The sequence below is a fragment of the Zalophus californianus genome, chromosome 3, assembly GCF_009762305.2.
Source record: "Zalophus californianus isolate mZalCal1 chromosome 3, mZalCal1.pri.v2, whole genome shotgun sequence".
In the NCBI taxonomy this organism is placed as follows: domain Eukaryota; kingdom Metazoa; phylum Chordata; class Mammalia; order Carnivora; family Otariidae; genus Zalophus; species Zalophus californianus.
The window spans coordinates 164,541,028-164,561,993 of record NC_045597.1 but is presented as its reverse complement, the minus strand read 5'-3'; the positions used below and the strand labels follow the sequence as shown (position 1 = coordinate 164,561,993).

The 20,966-nt window shown below is 38.3% G+C and overlaps 1 protein-coding gene across 15 annotated transcripts in view; it reads right to left on the bottom strand.

Annotated features, from left to right (window-relative positions):
• The window catches only part of PARD3B (par-3 family cell polarity regulator beta), a 1,014,396-nt gene that overhangs the window by 602,876 nt on the left and 390,554 nt on the right, over nucleotides 1-20,966 (bottom strand). For 14 of the 15 annotated variants that reach the window (XR_003519077.1, XM_027589187.1, XM_027589179.1 and 11 more), the window contains one exon: nucleotides 2,166-2,337. The exons of the other annotated variant lie outside the window; for it this stretch is intronic. Coding sequence is in view for 13 of the 14 variants with exons in the window: in XM_027589187.1 (XP_027444988.1) it covers nucleotides 2,166-2,337 (172 nt within the window). In the remaining variant the exon portion in view is untranslated. The remainder of the gene's footprint in view (nucleotides 1-2,165; nucleotides 2,338-20,966) is intronic. 15 annotated transcript variants of the gene reach the window in all.

Below are 20,966 nucleotides of genomic sequence, written 5' to 3'. Positions count from 1 at the left end.
GGTTGGAAGGCAACACTGACCACCCAGTGAGGAAGGTTAGCTAATCTCATCATATCATCCACACTACTACGTGAAATGGATCCGAAGCTGGGAAGGTGAGCACTTTTCAGGGTTTAGATACCTATTCACAAAGTACACCCCAGAAAAAGCATATCAATGTATTCTTTTACTACTAGCATATGAGAGACAGCACAGGAAAATGGTTCCTGACACTGGAGCCAGGAAGGGTTCAAATCCTGGCTTTGCCATCTAATCGCTATGTGATTTGGGATAAATTACTTCAGTACTATGTGCCTGTGTCCTCACCTCTTAAATGAGGGGAATAACAGAACCCAGCTAAGTATCGTGAGGCTTAGATGAGTTGTCATGAGACGTCTGGGTGGCTCAGTCAGTTAAGTGTCTGCCTTTGGCTCAGGTCATGATCCTGGGGTCCTGGGACAGAGTCCCACATAGGGCTCCCTGCTCAGCGGGGAGTCTGCTTCTCCCTCTGCCCCTCTCCCCACTCATGGACATGCGCTCTCTGTCTGGGAAAAAAAAAAAAATCTTTAAAAAAAATCCTTAAAAAAAAATGAGCTGTCATAAGCAAAGATTTAGAACACTTGGTGCACTGTTCTGAGCTCAGTGCCTGGCATATAGGCCCCACTTAATAAAGATTCTCCCTCTCTCTCACCAAAAATTAGTACTAAAGGAAAAAATTCACTTTCAAAGAAAAAGAACCTCAGCTTACCGTTCTTCCTGATTTCAACATTATATTGCTTAGACAGTTCAACAAAAGAAGCTGAGAAAGCTTAAGAAAAACAAACTTTTTTTTTTCCCCCTGAGAAAACTCCTAAGAGAAGACAGAAACAAATTCCCCAGCACAGGGTACTCTAAGGTTCAGCCGTTTGAAGACCACACAGTGCTTGCTTATAAATAGAATATCAAAACAAGCAAGAGCAATTTTCTCCTTTCGTCTTCCCTTATTGCCTAATTTCCCTCCCATACCATTTGCATAATGGCTAAAAAGGCATCCATTATGCAAATGAATGATAGGGCGGTGAGGTTGCTGAAGCCACAAACCTCTGCTGTGGATGGAGCGAGGCTGCCACGGAGCCCTGGGTTGTCCGCATTCCAGCACACCACGTCACTAGCTGGGTTTCCAAGGGATAGAGGAGCATCATGAAGATCAGAGGTCATAAATTTCCACTTGGTTTATTATAAAAGCGGCACCACAGATGCTTTCCAGAAAATCAGTACCAAATACGGATATTCAGTATTGTGGTATGTAAAATACACTTTCCAGTAAACATTTTGTTTCAGATGGGAAAACCCAGTACTCTGCAGGACTATGATTTTAAGCATATACTTTGCTTTGCAAAGGAAGGAGTCCCCTTGCAGAGTAGTAAAAGCCTCTGTTCTTCTACCTGGATAATTAACCTATATAACACGTGCCCAGAGCAGTCTCAAAACATATGCAAACATTCAAAAGGAATGAAAATTTCTTTTTAAGTACCAAAATGTTAGTGGCTTTTTCAAAAGCTTCGCGCTGTTAAACTGACCTAAATTTATCTCTAAGAGGCATCACCGAAAACTGACATTGCTCTTGGAGATGTAAATTCACTGAAACTTGAGAAGAATGTTTATTTTTCTCCCAATGCCTTCAAAACAAAAATGAAGAACTCTGAACAAAATTACTGGGTAGGTGGTTCTTGCTGGAATAAATCAGTAGGAGAGAATTAAGAGACTATCTTCAAGATGTTTTCCCCAAAGTCTGAGATACATCGTTTGGGGAGAAAAAGAAGGTGGCTGAAACAGAAAGTGACCTCTATTCCTAGTCTGAATTCCTTGGTAACTGTTAGCTTTTGCCAGATGACCCTTTTCAGAGACATTTTTTAAGTGACCCTCATAGGCTATAGATGAACTCCATCACTTACAGACCAGCCTGTCCCATAGGATACTGCAGGAGCAAGCAATTCAGATCCACCCACCATTCAAGAAAAAACCATATCACCTTGTTTGAGCATCCGCAGCTACAAAGAGCTATGTAAAAATAATTTAAAGAAAAGACAAACCAGATTTTTAAAGAAAGACACTAAGAGGCTAAGTCATATAGTAGAAGCAACTCATAATCAGCAAGATGATGCATTTCAACCAGGTGAAGAGCATACCAGTGAAAATACACATACCTAATTTCAGAGCAGAAGGGGTTACTTCAATTTCCCCACCAATTGGTTTAAATGCAGCCAACTGGGCAGCCACCTCCGTCTCAAAGGCATCTGGGCTCTGCCGACCTGCAGGGTTTCCACTGGGGCTCTCAATCTTGTGAAGTGGTTCTTGTTCATCAAACACAGCAATCAGCTATGAACAAATCCAACAACACTAATTACTTTGAATGGCATGCATATCACACAACACTGTATCTAGCTGATTGTGATCTTTCTTTGATTTTAAGGAAAGTGGCCTCTGAAAACTTGTAACTTGGACGTTACTGTACCACAACTCTCAACGCAATATTATGTCTGTAAGGACAGTGGCAGGATTTCCTTAATGGTTTATCTATTCTTGAAATAAAGAACCTATTTTGGCTGTCTCGAAGGAAGGAAATGGCTGCCCCTTCCCCATGCCACCTTTTCCAATATGCCAAAAAGGACTTCAGTACTTTTTTAAGAGGGTTTCCAGAAACAAAAGTTGAATATGCAAAAGCTGAACAACAGATCTACAGGGTAAAAGAGGCCATTCCAGTCTCAGAGAGCTAAGATTTTATAAAATCCACAATTACAGCTGTCCTTTTAGACACAATCACAATATATGTGCATATTTCCATACAATGTGTTCACTTTGTACACACAGATATCCCCTTTTTATATATCCCTTTAATTTTGTTCTCTTCATTCATGACACTATGTTGACTGGTTTAAGTCCAATGAATGTCAAGTCCAATGAGACTACACATCAGCACTTTTAAACAAATTATTCCCATCTTCATCTCAATTTTGTTTTGTATGAGAACTGTTTCTTGTCCTTAATATAAAAACATTTAATTGTCCATTTCCAAGTCATTTTTCATAAAGGGCAAGATACAATAAAATATTCATTGCACAAACATTGCTGTACGAACAGCGAGGACAGTCCTGATGAAACTGTGTTTTTGGCCGGCAGACAGCACCACCATAGAACGACTTCGCATGCTGCTCATCAGGTGATGTGGAAAAGTCCAAGTGTGTGTGTAGTAGGCAGCGCGGGGATGCGACCGTCAACCCAACAAAGGACAGTGTGTGCAAATCTGAAACCTGCTAGGAAATCTTTAGATATTTTTCATTCATTAAATAAAACAAACCTACTTATGATTCAAACATTTATTCAGGAAAGGCACTCAAAGGCCCATTCATAGGGGAATCTTGTTAGCAATAGTATTAATAACACAAATGCAGGAGTAATCAATCAAAACATCATAAATTCCAAGTTCAGTCTTTCAAAAGAAATGAATACAATTAGGGATATGCAAATTGACTATTCAAAAATAATTTTCATAACTGACTACGCATTTCCAGTATGGAGACTTCTTTAATTGGAAAATCCAACAATCCTCTTACCACAGGAAAGAAATGCTACTCCCAAGGCATTATTTTTAATTCTTGAGATTGAGCACATACATTTTCTATTTTTAATTGGCAGCACTGATGAACTGATTTGAGAGAAGACTTAAATAGATTAATAATGAAAGATTATTCTAGTATAAAAATAATCAGTAGTTCTGTATCTTTCTAATCATCTGGTCAGAGTGAAGAGCTTAACACTTTGAATCTTGAAAAGGAAAATAAAATCAATTTTTAAAATGTGCTGGAAGTGTTATTTTCATCACTATTTTCGTGACATAATTATAATTTCAGTTTTGCATATTGGTGAATTCTAACACATCTTAGTAACATTTATTTTAATTGCCAATTGGCGAGGCAAAATGGCTTATTATACTGGTTCTACGAACACTTTTGTGTAAGTTAAGACTAGTACCTTACTTTTCCTCTTGCTACATCCTTAACTGCTAATATATGTACTGTGCCTTAAATACTGGGGAAAAGAGAAAAAAATAATAGAATAGCAATCTAGAGTATAATACAGAATCTTAAAACTGAAAACTCATAAATCATTACCTATGTTTGTTATATAACCCTTCCTCCTTAAGATACTTTACTGTTTTCCATACCTTCATATCTACACAAGTTTATAGCATATGTAATAACAATGGTACGCCTATTTATCAAATGAGAGAACACAACAGTTCAGAGATTTTTGTTTCCCAAAGGGATATACTAAATAGTAATGGGTACAAGAATCTAGTCTTTTTAAATTTCCCACCCAGGGTTTCAGACCACAGTGTGACTGTTTTCTAAAATGAAAACTGTAAAAAGAGAGGCTACGTTGTCAAATATATGTGGTTTTCCCATTAGGATGTTATGTCCTAATGAACACGGTAGACACAGAAAAGGCATTACATGACTCTTCACAAAGATGATGATAAGATGAACTGGAGCAGCCCCAAATCTCACGGTCTGTCTCCCAATCCCATAACTGACAGGAATTATCACCAGAGAGTCTACTCTGGATGTGTGGATGAATGAATGAATGAACGAACGGGTCTCTATTCCTGGAAAGAAGAGGTTCAGTTCCTGAATCTGTGGTGCCCAAATGGAGTCATTGGGTCCATTGGTGCTGGCTGCTGAGTGACTCACCATGGGCTCTTCACCTCAACATCCACAACATGCACAGAACTTACCCTCGCTTCAACATCGACAATTTATTTAGCTGTACACGTTGCAGGTGCTTATTAGCTAGATTACTTGACTCATCAGAACATCTACATTCCTGGGTAACAGAGTTCCCAGCAGACAGTGTTACAGAGATGCATTAATTAACATAAACCACTGTTCTAGTCCCTCAATAGAAGGAAGGCATGCTGATTTCCAAAGCGTCCAGTGCAGGAAAATGGCCTCTCCTCCCTGACCTTACACCCATTACAAATTACCTTTCCCACAGAAATGAGATGGACATGAAAGAAGGAATTCTATTGAAAGTTTTCTGTTGTTAAGGTTTCACCTAGACTAAACTTCTAAGGCATACGGAAGATTTTTCACTGACATGGTAGGGCCTATACTGACCTAAATGCTATGCAAAATGCAAACAAGCAATATTTCATTTGGATGCCTTCCTCCTCTGCTGCTTTATCCATCTTCTGGTGACCCTTCTGTTCTCCTTCCATAATGTCAGTATTCTCACGTCACCCAGTGCAACACCGACATTTCCCAAAGACCCCATAATTCAAGTTCTTTTCACACAGCCATTATTCCCAATCAAAACTTCTGTCTGCACAGATCTCTGTCAGTATGTAGGCATCTTATCCCCAAAGAGACACAGGAAGGTTAGTCCACAAATATGCTATTCATTCTCCCACTCAAAACAAAAATAGAAACAAACAACCTTCTCAGGACCCCTACAGATACCATACCCATTTCTCAACTTTCCTTGAAAGCAAAATCTGAAAGAGCTGTCCACAGAGCAAATTTCCAGTCTCTCTCCTCCCATTCTTTGCTGAGACCACACTAGTCAGGCTCTCGCCCCTCCACTCCATGGAAACAGTTCTTATCAAGGTCAAAAACAAATCTTCAGGTAGCTAAATCCCAAGCCACTTTTCTGGCTTGATTTAAGGACACGGTTGATCACTACCCTCTTCCTTAAATTATTTTCTTCACTTGCCTTCCCGGACATCTTCAATTCTCTGGGCCCTCCATTAAATTTCCTTTTACTTATCCTCCTCGTCTCTAAAAATGTGAAATATGTCTAAATTTTTTTTGGACACCTCATCTGTCTCATGGCATACATGTAAGTATATGCTGATAACTTCCAAACTGAAACCTTCAACCCAGAGCTGCTTCTTGAACTCCAGGATCATATGGTCCACTGTCTAAAGTAACATGTCAAAACTGAAAAACTGACCTTCCAAAGCTCTTTCCATAATCTTTTTACATCCCAATTAACGGCACCCCATTCTTCCAACTGCTCAGGATAAAAGCCTCCTATTAATCCTTGATGCCTTTTTCCTTCCTTCCCTTCCTCCCTCTGTCTCTCATACACCCCCCACACAACCAATTTGTCAACCAATCTCGAAATATAGTCAGAGTTTAACTGCTTCTCACCCCTCCACTCTCACCACTTTGGACCCCACTCCCAGTCTCTCCCGTGGATTATGACGACAATTTCCTGTCTGGTCTCATTGTTTCTACCCATGTCCCCTTTCAGTTCATTCTCAACACAGCAGCCGGACTGGCCCTACTAAAACGCAAGGCAGGTCATGTCTCTCCTCTGATCAGTTGCCTTCCCGTGTCACTTACAGTGAAGCTCAAGTCCTTGCAATGGACTCTCTGGTCATGGGCTCCCTGTGAAACTTCTGACCTCACGTTCTGAGTACATTCTCCCCTGCTGTCTGGATTCTATCCAGCTATGATTTCTTCTTCTTTGTTCTTGACTCAGTGTCTTTGCATTTGCTGTCCCCTCTGTCCCTTCGCTCCCTGAAGCAGTCTTCCCCCAGACACACACATGGCTTGTTTCCCTATCCTTCCCAACTTTACTCAAACACCACACGTCTGTGTTGCAACATCACTACAACTTCCTACCCTCTCTTCCTTTTCCTTGGTAGCATTTATCACCCTCTCAGTGTTTCATCTTTTCTTGTTCATCTTAGCTATTGCTGGTCTTCTCACAGTACTAGAATATAAGCTGCAAGAAAACAGTGATTTCTGTCTTTTTTGTTGTATTCCCGTCACCTAGAATGGTGCATATACATAGTAGGCCCTGAACATATATTTGTTGGAATGAGTAAAATGAGGCAAGAACAGACACTAACATCTAAGATAGCAATAAGATAAAAGATCCCTGGATTTTTTCATGTGTTTTCAGAATAAACATTCAGATTATTATTTTTTTTTTTTAGAAATGAATGAGTATAAACAACGAATCCATACCTGTAAGATCCTCCAAGTGTCATTATCATTATTGCTGTTGTTTTGGTTTTGTTATGGGGGAGAAATTCCTCATTTTTCTATTCAACACTGGGAGAAATTGCTTCTGCCACATCAAGCTCCCAAAATAGAGATTATGTGTGTTCTCCTTTCTTTTCCAGGCTCAGTTTTGCAAGGGAGAATCTGTTTCTTTGGTCTCTGAAGGAGCAGAAGTGTCTCACTAGAGGTGTGTGGCAGATGGAGAGGGAGCAGGGTTAGCAGTCTGGCGCCAGGCACTCCCTTGCCCACTTTCCTCCAAGACGCCACTTGGATGTACCTGGTGTCAAGCTTGGAGATGTGTGCCCCAACATAGCTTGAGAACAAATGTGAATAGACCTCCAGGGTAGTGGGGGCCTAGCCTGAGTTGGCATACCCTAAGCTCACAGTTGAAGGGCTCAGCTTTTACAAATTCATGTCTTATATTTTGCATTCTACCAGCTTTCTGTGCTTGTTTAAATACAAAAAGATTTTCTCTTTAATTGCCAGTAAAATCAAGGCACCAGGAAGAGGTACAATGTTTATCCATGTGTTTCATACCTCTGTTTGAGAGGTCGAGGCAGAGTATAATTCTCAGGAACATACTTAACTTCTAAATAGAATTTAGGAAAACATGGAAAAAGAAGCACATTAATGTAGCATGTCCAAATTATGTTCAATAACTAGATCTCAGTTGTCCATGTGGATGGTGTTCCCAATTCAAAGATTAGGCACTGGTTTTGGTAACTGCAAGTATCCTCTGCCCACCCCTGAAGGCATATGGAAAGAACAACTGAAATTAGGATTCTCTTAGAAAAAAAATCACCCATAAACCTCACATTAGAGAATATTTCCATCTTTTTCTCATACTTACCTTGTAAAGGTTAAAATAATGAAAAAGTCAACAACAACAAAAAACTAAAAGATGAAAAGAAATAGAAGAACTTTGGATAATTTACAACATCCATGAAACCTGAGTAATAGACTTGCTCAAAAGAGCCGTGTGTTCTCTGCAATTTCACACCATCAACAACTCTTCAAAGACTCAGGCCTGTTTTTATACTCAAACAGCGAGACTATATGGTATCACTAGTAAAGGTGTGTTTGCATGTGTGCACGTGTGTGTGTGCGTGCGAGTGTGTGTGTGCACGTGTGCTGGGGGGTGAGTCAAGTGGAGGTAGAATGTTAATTTCCCTGATAATATCCCTAACATGCCTAAATGCTTAGCACATAGCCTGATACACAATGGAAGGTTAAATGTTAATTCCTTTTCCTACCATAGCTAACATTCTCTGGCTTCCAGACTAAATCCCACTTGACTTATTTATCCATATTCTGCTTTTACTTTGTTGCTTCTCTTTAATCTCTTCATCACAGGATTGACAGAGGAACAGAGAAAGCACCAAGATCAAACACATCAAATAGGTAATTTTTGTTGTTTTTTTTTCTTGCTCTTCATCACACAAGAACACACAACCCATTAGACGTGCAGTACTGCTCTTCCAGCTAGCAATACATGGGTTCTGCTGTCTATTTCCACCATAACTGGAAGCAATATACCAATGACTTCAGTTTCTACACTGACAAGTAAATATTTTAATAATAAATGCCACCAAGTGCATTTATTGCAGAGTCCTTCAATATTCATGATGTGGTTTGCTCTGTTATCAACCTACAGCATTCTGTCAGTTTTATAGCCTGAATTTTTATAATCTGATGCCATTATCTTTAGCTTACATAGAGAATAGAAAAGGATGATCCCAATGCTCATAGAATACAATTTATAAAAGTGTATTTTTTTGTATCAGTAATTACAGTAAGAAATATGTGGCTCTATTTTAATTACACGTCAGGTAAACTAATGTACTACTAAGAAAATCTTATTTTCCATATTGAGTTCTTTGGGTTAAACTGTTGAATTTAACAACATATTGCTATTTTTACTGTTTCATCCATATTCCATATTACCAACAACTATCAAATAAAATTAAAAGACAAAGGAAGAAAACCAGGATCCTACAAAATTGGAATCATTTGTCTCAAATCTTAATAAACACAATTAAATCTAAGTAAGACTGTGAAATTACAACAATTTCACAAGTAGAGGAAAACACATTATCACCTTTGGGAAGAGAGTGAAACACGGCAGAATTTCATTTAAATGTATGCATCTGCTTGTAACTAAATAACAATTGGCTATGTGAGTTAATTTTATGCCACTTTAAAGAAAGATTTGAAAATAGGTGATCTTCCTTCATAGGATTTTGACAGCTAGCTAAAGGCATTTAATCCAGATTTTCAAAATTAGCATGCTCATGTTAGTATCTTCATCTGATGCAAGCATCAGATCCAGCATCCTCAGAGCAAGTATGTAACAGCTCTGATTCTGACAAAGTTCGATCGACATTCAGTAAATGAGCTAAACCAATTTTCATTTCCTCTCCAAACTGAAAATCCATAATAGGGACCTTTATACACTTTACAGCTTTAAGCTTCATTCTAAAGAAAATAACATAATTTATTCAACTGTACTAAGAACCCTATTTATTCTCAGCGCTTTTTAAAGAGACAGCTGCCTACATTGCCTGTGATGACAAAAAAATACGCTTATTAAAAATCACCAATATTTTGGCCAAAAGTACATTTACCTCCTTTAATTATGCAGTAACTCACTAAGAAGCCAGGTATGCATTAAACATATTTATACTGAATCATATGTTTCCTGGGACTGATTTATGTTCGAGAGAATCTTGGGTTTGTTTTTGTTGCATTCCTGACTTTCCTTCGCAGTCACAGCTCAGCATTTATGAAACAACCTTCACAACTGACACCTAATATACACAAGGAAAGCCTGAAGACACTTTCCTCTATGCCCTTCACCATCCATAGCAGTGGTAGGGCAAAGAGCCCCAGGGAGGCCAGGTGGCAGCCACCAAGTCCTACTCCTAAAAAGGGCCCTTGGGGGCAGCAGTGGGAAAAGCATACAGGTAAAGAAGCTAGAAGAAGTTTCAAGCATTCTGAGGTAACACGAATGTCAGAGATTATAAAAACTCAATATATCTGGTTTGTTAGTAATACTATTTTCACTGTCTCTAAATTATACAGATTAAAAATGGTGGACACACAAGAAAGTGAAAGATCCTCAAGGTTAAACCAGCTGATAAATTCTTAGAAATGATGCCAATCTGCTGAGTAGCTTTGCTTGCCATTTATCACTGGACGTTCCTTGGTTTTATCCATTTGCAAGGGCTTCAAAGGTCTTGGGAGAGTGTACCTTATCGGAAATGAAGGTAATGTTTTAAAATGCATGGACACATGTACACACAAATGGCTTTTTCTTCAAATTATTCTTAACTAAATCACACACATCCAGCCTGCAGTTTTGGAAGTTTTCTTTTTTAAGGGAGTATAACTGACACTACGAAACATAAAATAGCACAGGGAAAAATAGTTTGTAAATTACAAAGCATACATATGTTGACAATGTCGTAAGATTCACATAAGTACTATTTCACTGGTTCAGTTTTATTCTCCTTACTTCCCTCCAGTTTCTGTTCTCTATCCACAGCAAAGCTGTAATTGTCTCAGAAACATTCCTTTGGTAATTTCTTGGCCAAAGCCCAGCGCTACCACAGCCATCCATGAAGGCAGTAACTTACTGGAATCTAAGGTTGCTTTCTCTCTGCAGGGATTACTCCATTACAACAAAATGCCTCAGTGCCTCTGGCCAGGTGCTCACATCTCCACGGCAAAGGCCTCAATTTGCTTCTGGCTTCCAGTCCAGCCCCCCCGACGGGTACCCCCAACACCACTGCTGAAGTGGGCTTTCCATCATACCATCTGGCATGGCCTGCTCCAACTTAAAATTCTTTATTATATATTATCATGGCTTCCAAAATGTAGTTCAAGTCCCCCATATGAAGTCTTCCACCAGGCTCTCTGGTGTTCCCACAAAACTGTCCATGTCTCTATCATTACCTGTCACATAGCCCAAAGATCTTGATTTACTTGCCTCTATAACTGTAAGCTACTTAAAACAAAAAACAAAACAAAAAACTGGAAGCTATTTGAAACCATGAGTCACATGACTAAAAAATGCTTTTAACAAATAATTACGCAGCCCTCATTATGTGCCAGGCACTGTTGTAAATGCTTACATATTCTATTTCATACTCATAAGAAACCTTGTGAGAAAAGCGGTATTAGCCCTGCATTACAGAGAGAATTCAAGTACAACCTGACTTTGTTATCTTTTTAAAGATTTTATCTTAAGTAATCTCTACACCCAATGTGGGGCTCAAACTCATGACCCTGAGATCAAGAGTTGTATGCTGTACCGACTGAGCCAGCCAGATGCCCCTTCAAGTGCAACCTGACTTTATATTGCAAGCTCCTAGTGGGTACTTGGCGCAGGGAAAGGGTTAAGGTAAATGAGTGATTTAAGTCCTCTGCTATACCCCAGAGGAAAAGCAAAGCCTCTGTTATGTGGATGTCTACACTTTTAAGGTGGACACCATCTCCCCAAGTCCTGATTTTTTCCATCCAATTAAGAATAAAGGTAACATCCCTTACCATGTATTCTCCTAGAGAGGACAGAATAGCTCCTGCCCATCCTCTGGGCTCAATGTAAAATTACAATTTTATAATTTTTCCAACGAAAATCCACTTAGTTAATTATGATCTCAACCCCGTTTGCTGGTGGACTGCAGTTAAGTACTTGGTTTTCTTCCAGAAGAAACCTTCTGAAATTATAAAACTAATTTGTGCATTAACATACTTAGTTTCGAAACAAACACACCCGTACAATGCGCTCCACTACATCTGACGCTTAGAAGAACCCCACTTATTTGTACTAATGACTGCAATCCAGGGTGTGTTGCTTAATTTCGTGGATTAATGAGTAAGCAATCAAACGTGATTTTAAGTCATGAATATAACAAACATACTATTCATTTATTTTGACAAGTATTTGAATTTATGAGACTTGGCTACAAATAGAACAGTCTATTTGGTAAAAGAAAAAAAAAGAAACCTTTCTGCTTTTAAGACAACTCAACAGCTCTCAGATAAAAAGCCTCCGCAGAGGCAGAGAATAATGACAAAGCCACCACCTTCTAAAGACAGATAAAGAATTGATAGGTTGACAGAAAAAACAATGAGGTCTTATGAGTTCATTACGAGTTTCAAAAAGAGAATGTCTGTTGCATGCACTTGAGCAGTGTGCCCTACCTTTGGGGGTTGCAAACCACACAAAGCCCTCTAACTAAAATAGGGCAGTGCTGGCCTGAGGCAGGTGTCCCCTTGCCTGTCACCCTGCTGGCCTAAAACATAAGTTTCCACAGCTTCATGTGTCCCTGAGGTTGCCTCACGTTCCAGGCCTAAGATCCCGCAAGGCCAGGTAAAGTGATGAGTGGACAACAAATACGAGGAAGTTTCAACTCCCTGAAAATTAGCTGGTGATTAATGGGTACTACATTTCATCGGACTGGTAAGGGAACAGACTCTTTAGCAAATTGGCCTGAGCACTGGCTGACTGACCTCCTGACAGGTCCAATGATGTTCCACTTTCTCCAGCATTTTGTGACAGCTGAGCAACTGGTGGAGACTATGCAAAGGTCAGTGTGCAGCCTGACTGAGGGCTGAGGAAGCACTTCTCTTAAATATTCCATTTAGACTCAGATCTTCCTTGTCATGGGTGATAAGGCTTTGAAGCCGATATTTTAAAAAATTAACACTGCAATTGCAGGTGGGTTTAGCTGCTGAACTCCTACCCTCTGTGTGGTAGAGCTAAACTTTTCCTTTGGCTTCTAATTGCTCTATATCTCCTTAACTAGTGATAATGTGGCTAACCCTGCTGGGATGGGTGTTGACTTTGGGAGCATCTAAATGTCAAGATTTGTAATTATGATTGTGGGTGTATTAAACTCACATAGAATGATGCCTTGCTAATTGGGGCCTGAAGACAAGAAGCCTGGGGTCCTTGGTCCTTGCTCCCTGCTCACAGTCACAGGACGTGTGTTACCTCTTTCGGGAGTACTTGCATTTTGGGTCTTGCCTCTAATTGTAGAAAGATGGTCTTTGAGAGTCTGCCACAAATTTGTCTACTTCACACAAAAGGCCTTCTTCCTAAACCATCTAAAATATATTCTGTAGGCATAAAAACTATGATTTATTTCTAAGTCAAGAAATGAAACACACTGAGCATACTTATGGCAAAAAAAAAATGGAACACAAGTTTTGAAATTAGGATTGGACCCAAAAATCCAGGTTGTTAAAACCATCAGCAATCTTGGGTTTCAAAAGTCAGTCTTCACACTAACACTCTCAAATGCAGTGGCCACTTTTGCACTTTGCTACTTTAGGTTTTTATGTTTTTCAGGTAATAAAGTGTGGAGGCAAGAATATGTAGGGATCGCAATCTCCCGCAGTTCCCTCTGATGTGTGTGTGTGTGTGTGTGTGTGTGTGTGTGTGTGTGTTTGATGGGAAGAGAAAACTTCAAACTTCAAAAGGATGTCACTAGAGAGATTTCTGAAGACATGCAGGAGAAAAGACGACATACAAGATCATCTAAAATCCCAGAAAACTCCTGTTACAGTGTTGGTGCTTTGGGTCCAATCTTCTCTTTTATGGATCTACATGTATATCTCAACATTACTTGAACCATACTGCATAACACTGGTGTTTCTGATATTTACACTTAGGATTTTCTTATGTGCAATTTTCTCTGATTTTAATCTGCAAAAATGGAGAAAACTCATGACTGAATAATATTTCATAACATAATTAGTCATATCATAAATAATTTAGCCATTCTGCCATTTGGGACACATGAAAATGAAGGTTATCTGTGCAAAGTAGTATCATTTTTTCAATCATTGCTAATTTTGCAGACAATATTATATTCTCTTTCTTAAAGGTCAATTATTTGATTACTAGTGATATTGAAAATAATTCCATAAGCCATTTTTATTTCTTCAGTGCATGGTCCGTTCATACCCTTTACCCTTCTGTCCCATTTTGCTTTTAGTGTTTCTTACCAGCATGTATAAACTCTTTTTATTTTAAGTATATTGTTTTTTCTACCTTTGCAAAATGTTTGACAGTTTACCTCTCATTTTTGTTTATGATGTAAAATTTTTCATTGCATGGTATTCCATTCATTTCAAACCCTCTATTAAATCTTCAAAGGACCCTTATAAATAGGTATTCACCTGGAACCAGTAATACTTTATGATGGACAAGTAGTAAAACAATGTTGGTTTCATTTAATTTACTACTGTCATAGTCCCATAAGAGAGAGCAGGTGGGAAATGTTTTGATTGATAGGCATTTGGTTTTTTAATCATACATTCATATTCTAAACAAATACAGATGAACACAGTTATTACAATAAAGCAATAAAAAATAAAATTTTAATATTTCACTGATTTCATAATCCAAGTGTCTAACTCATTATTTTCTGCAAATTTTTTATGCTGAAATTCCACAGTCAATTCATTATTAAAATGGAAAAAAATATGTTCCTACAATTTGTTTCAAAAACTTTCAAGTGCTTTAAGACTTTAAAAAATAACACTAAAAGTTGGTCTTGTCTGGGGGACAAAAAAAAAAAAATGAGGGAATCTTAATGTTTCTTCTATATCCCCTACTATCCTGTCATCAATCGTGTCTGTTCTTTCCTGTAAACTCTCCTGGCTCCTCATATTGCCAAGGATTAAAAACTCTAGAAAGGGCCCGACTACTGGGAGTGATGGGTTAAAAACTCTATGTGTGTCCTTAACGCTTACCTAAGTCTTTTCATTTACTTAACAGCATGGTTCTCAGCCAACCTACCGTCCCAATGACTACTGGGTTTCTAGCCACACTCCTCTATCTTACCAAAATGATTCTGCTTATATTGTATCCTCCAACCTGCACTGCTAATGAATCGTACTTTCATGTAAATTTCAGAGTTATTGACATTGATTTCATACACAATATGTAAGTAACATATAGGGCACTTCTTAAAGAACTGGGAAACATGAATTCTTTCAGAAAGCTAATCTAGTAAATAAATATGTAATGGTCTGTTTATAAATACATAAAATCAACTCAAAGAAATACACCCAGGGAGATATTTAATTAACTATATAAGCAGGCAAAAGAAGTGATATGCCAATAAGACAGTAACAAAAGTCAGGAAAATGGAGTCAGAGGTGATCATACTAGCAAGCCATTTTAAGTTTTATCCAGTTGAAGAGACCTACTGCATTAAGGAAAAAACCTGAAGCCCCATTAACAGTGAAATGGGTGACCCATCGGGGATTATAGTGTAATATCATTAAACTCATTAATCTAGGCCCAGGTACACAACTTCTGAGGTGCAGTGCAAAATGAAACTGTAGAGCCCTTGTTCAAATATTAAGAACTGCAAGATGGTGACAGCAGAATACTGAACCAAACATGGGGCGCTTATGAACATGGGACTCTGAGCAACTGTACAGGTCAGATGCCCATGAAGCTGACCCGCTTGAATCATGTGACTTCCTGAACTTATTCTGGTTTCATGTCCCCCAAGTAACCTGATTGTGACTTGACTTCCCACATCAATCTCTCAATAGGGAAAAGATATGTTGGCTAGCAGATATTCAATGTCTAGTCCCCTTTGCAGATGTTCTACATCTGCTTATAGTCCTGGTGAACTTTATTAGCTAGAATCAGAATCCTTGAGGCAAATCAATCCACAGCAGTGAGAAGGCACAGTTTGTGGAACTACAGAGCTTGAAACCTGCATTGTGGTTAAAAACTAGTTTCACCTACATGGTGTCTAGTGAGAGCTCTTCTGTAAATTCCCTAATCTTTGAGGACCCTCCCATTTGAACTTGTACCTCATATTTATTCACTGAAATCATAGTACTGTTTAGAAGACAGCATAAATCAAAGGAAAATGCTGGGTTTGTTTTTTTTTTTTTTTTCACTGAAATGCAAAAGAATACTATAATTATGTAATGCGACAAATATTGCTACAACAGTAATCATATTACAACACATAAATGTGTCAAAGTAACACACTGTACACCTTAAATTTATACAGTTACACATCAAATTTATTCAATACACATAAATAATGCAAAATAATTATACAACAAATTATTTTCCCTTGATTCCTGGTTGTCTCTGTTTCTATCCAAGGCCTCACAAGGCCTTCCGCAAGTGGCCTGAGACCAAATCCAGCCTCATGTCTCTGTATTCACTCATCTATGCTCTTCATTTCCTCCCCCGCCCCCCCGACTCCAGCCAACACAACACTCAAGCTTCCTCATCTGCAGTTACTCTTTCCTTTCCTAGAATCCTTGGTAGTTGAACCTAGCTTCTGGAGCCAGAGTTCAAATCAGCCTCAAACCACTTTCTTAAACATAGGGAAGTTAATTAGCTTAATCATTTTCTTCATCTATATAATAAATAGAAGAATAGCGGTTAACATGTACTGAGCATTTACCATGTTCAAGCACATAATATCAGACTGTATTATCTCATTTCTTTCTCATACCACTCCTAGAGGCAGTAACCATTAATATCTCCAAAACTACAGGCACTGAGAGGTTAGATGGCTTACATGGCCTGTAACTGGAATGATTTAATGATAAAACCAGAATTAGAAGCCAAACTTCAATACCTCCTCATTATTCTGAGCCTTCCTCTTGAGTTGTATTATATTAGATAAAACTTAAGAGTACCTAACCACAAAAAAGGTGCTCCTTTAATGTTAACCCATCGCTATTACTATAAATATCATTATTATTATTATTAAAAGTCCTATTTATCCTTTAAGACCAACTCAATTTGTATCTTGAATAATATCTGGTATCAAGAGATTGTGTTTGATGTAAGAATATACCCTAGTATTCTTTATTTAGAAATGCCAAAGTCAATTTAAGGAGACCAAGTAACTCCTAGCCAGGAACATTATTGGACTGAATATTTGAATAAGACAGACTTGATTTGCAACACTTAAATAGACTAACATCCAAAAAAAATGTAGACATTTTCAACAGTATACACACACACACACAGTCATTAAATAAAAAGATACATAATGTCATTAGAAGGTATTTCACCATGTCAGGTGATAGCATGAAAAGAAAAATTAAAAGAAAAACTGGCTGATGGGAGGGGGGGAAGACACTAATTAGAGCATAACATCCATCTGACATTTTGTACCTAGTTTCTACTCATGAGGTATTGATATTAGGATTAGGAAAAGTAATTCCCATTTCTATAGAAATATAACATAGGCCATTAATAAAACATAACTCCAAATATAAACGTTATCAAAAACTGCATTTCATAAGAGCATCTTTGGATTAAATGGGAGTGAAGGTGATTGCTTTTCATACAAGTTTCATGACTGGAAACACTGTGCAGCATTGTCTCAGAAACTACTCTAGAAAGCCTGTACAGTTAATCAACTTTAGCTTAGAAAGTCTCCATTCTTATAATTTATTTGCTTTTATAGAAAAAAAAAAGACTTGGAAAGGTTCCTGTGAGATGTGGAAAAATACCAAGATCTGTCAAGGATAAACATGTTTTCTTCTAAAAGCCCTCAAAGTCCATGAAAATGGTTTCCAATAATGAATCACCAAAAGAAAAAGCCCTGTTTTTATTGGACTAAAATTAATAATTTCTATGAAACAAAAGGACAAATGGAAAATGGATGTAGGCACCCAATGAAGAATGCCTGACATGCACTTAGAAAACCCCATCAGGTAAACACTGGAGTACTGGAGAAGGGTCTGCTGAGGCAACATGACTTTTTTTTTTTTTTAATGCTCATGTTCATTCTCTGTATGCTGGGGAAAAATTGTTTTAAATGTGTTCATAACTGGGAGCTTTTTGGCAAAGGTGAACCCATTTATCTAGTCAAAACCGAACGGAAGTCTAAAGTAAGCACGCACGATGTAACATGCAAATTATTCTCAACTAATGTAGCTAAACATGACAAATGTGAGTCAAGTATCACACGTCTCTAACCATCTTGCTTCTAACTTAAAAGGGAAAAACATCATTTATTTGTAGCTGCCAAATACTATATTCTCACTAATTTAATAAGCAGGCACCGTTTTCTCTACCTCTGAAAATTTATGTTGGTCTTTGGACGGGTTCAGCTGCCTTTTTAAATCTAGTGGTCTGTGACCATAGAGGGTTTTAGCCAAAGGGAAAATGACTCCATAAATCCAAAGAGGCTGTCTTGCTCTAAATTATAGTTTGAAGGCTTCAAGACTATATGAAAAGACTTTGAACAAGAAAAATCAACACACACCAACACGTATGTATTGAAAGTTATCCTATTTACCAATAGAAAGCAATCCCCAAGCTTTAGAAAACATGCACACATACAGCAAGATACAGATTTGGCAATACCTGTGGAGACTTGTTACCTAATTATCAAGAAAAGAAAAAAAAAAAGAAATTTGGTCATGCTGCATCATGAATCACATTACTATATGTAGTTTTTTGATCCAAAAATACGATTAGGGTATTTTTGCTCTTGATATTTCACAAAACAGTAGACATAAGCATTATGATGTCTCTGGAAAGCAGATTATATTGCATCAGAGGATGGCGTGTCACTTTTCTTTAGAATGCATGTTAGACCTCTTTTGATAGGGAAAGGTTATTTTGTAACTTCTCAAATTTAAATAGCAGGTGAAATGCATGAAAAGATTCTTGAGATTATAAGATTAGCCATATAATCTAATAAAATAACTGAGTTGTGGAAAAATTAAATGAATTTCTAAAATCCTGTCGCAAGTTAACGAGGGAAAGAATTTAGCCAAAGCCTAATTTTAACTGGCAGCATAAAAAACTGTTTGCAGACCTATAAGACAGGTACTGAGTTCCCCTATGCATCATGGTTCCCACCATTCTGGACTGGCATATGCTCAACATTCTTATTTACTAATTTGCCTAGCTCCTAAAATGATTTGAGGCCTTTACCCCATGACCAACTAGAATACATAGGGTTCTTTCCACCCTATACTTCTTCTCTGTTAAAATGCAACTAATAAATGAGACTACACTTCAATCTTCTTGTAAAGATTATATTCATGATAATTTGCAAAATAAGCGATGCTCTTCATACACAGAATTCCTTCCTTAAGTCACCTGGTTGGCATCATTGGCAAAATACATAAGCAGAACACCTCCTCTGTGATGATTAATTTTATGGGTCAGCTTGACAGGGCCATGGAGCGCCCAGATACTTGGTTAAAAATTATTTCTCTTTGTGTCTATGAGGGTGTTTCTGGATGAGATTAACATTAAAATCAATAGACTGAGTAAAGCAGATTGTCCTCCCAAATGTGGGTGACCTTCATTCAATCCGCCGAATTCCTGAATAGAATAAAAAGACTGAGCAAGAACGAATTCCTAATTTCCTGTCTGTTTGGGCTGGGACATTGGTCTTCCCTGACCTTCACACTCAGACCAAAACATACTGAGACCTCTTCGGGTCTCAGCTTTCAGATTAGAATTTATACCATTGATTCTCCTGGTTCTCAAGCCTTCAAACATGAATTGGAACCACACATTGGCTTTCCTACATCTACATTTGCTGCTCAGCCTCCATAATCATGTAAACTAATTCCTTATTAAAAATTTCACATATATGTATATTTGTGTGTGTGTGTATATACATATATATATACGTTTGTGTACATATATATGTATACATATATATGTGTGTGTGTGTATATATATATATATATATATATATATATATATATATGTACACAAACATACACACAGCTATTGGTTTTCCTCTGGAAAAACCTAACACAGCCTCTTCACTCAGAGGTCAAGCAACTGGCAAAATCAATGCTTTCGAACAAAGTCTCAGACCCATAAACAAAAATATCTTCTCAGTGTTCCTTACAATTGTGTACATCTTTTAAGATGGTCAATTATGGAATTTTCGGGCTAGAGCTGACTAATAGAAAAAAAAAACTGGAAAAAATGGAAGACTTCCTGGATTTGAAACAGGGAAAGCAAGGCTAAGGTGAAATACAGCGACACTCAAAAGCAGAGGTACAAGTGCCATGTTCATGGTCACCTTCACTGAGCCTCAGTGAGTGAGGACAGGTGAAGGTTCAGTAGCCTGGGATAGGCACCCTGGTGAAGTGCTTCAACTCCTACATCCAAGGAATGCTTTGTGAGTACTTGTAACAGGCTAGGCCCTGTGTTAGGAACTCAGGATATAGCCCCCCCCCCATCTCAAGAACCTATCAAATCAGCAGTAGGAAGGGTAGATGAACATGAAAATCAGTACGGACATGGTGGCATGTGATGAAATGGCCAGATGAGCAGAATGCCACGTCAGGAAGAGAGGTGAAGATTCATCCTGGGCATGTTTGCAGGGAAGCTGTTCAAGAAGCTATGGAGTGGAGATGACATTTAAGCTGGGCCTTAATCAGCATGATTTCATAGGACTGTAGGATTGGGAAGCCCTTCAAAGCACAAGGAACAATACACACAGTGGGGCAGGATAGGAAATTGCAAAATTCACTGTTTGCAAAATGTCAGCTGACTAGTTTGAGGTGTTTGGAGTGCAGGCTAGACTGAAAGGCTTAGAGACAGAAAATAAGGACCTTGAATGTTGTGTCCACAGGTATGTTTCCTAAAATCTGTAACTAGGTTTTATGACTTATAGTGTGTGCTTATGCTTCTTAGACCTCCAGTCCTAACAATATTATGAAGAAGGCCACCTTAAATTATTTTCAGACTAAAATTAGATGTAAACAGATAAAGTCTGCAGAAGGGGCACGTTGCGTGCACACCTCCTTCACTGCCCCTAGCCTAGCGCACTCCCACTGAAAGATTAAAATACACAGTCTGGATACTCGGAATTTGAGTTGCCTGACATATGCAACTGAAGACTTCCTCCACACGGCCTGTGGGCATGAGTTAGAGGAGGTCTGTGT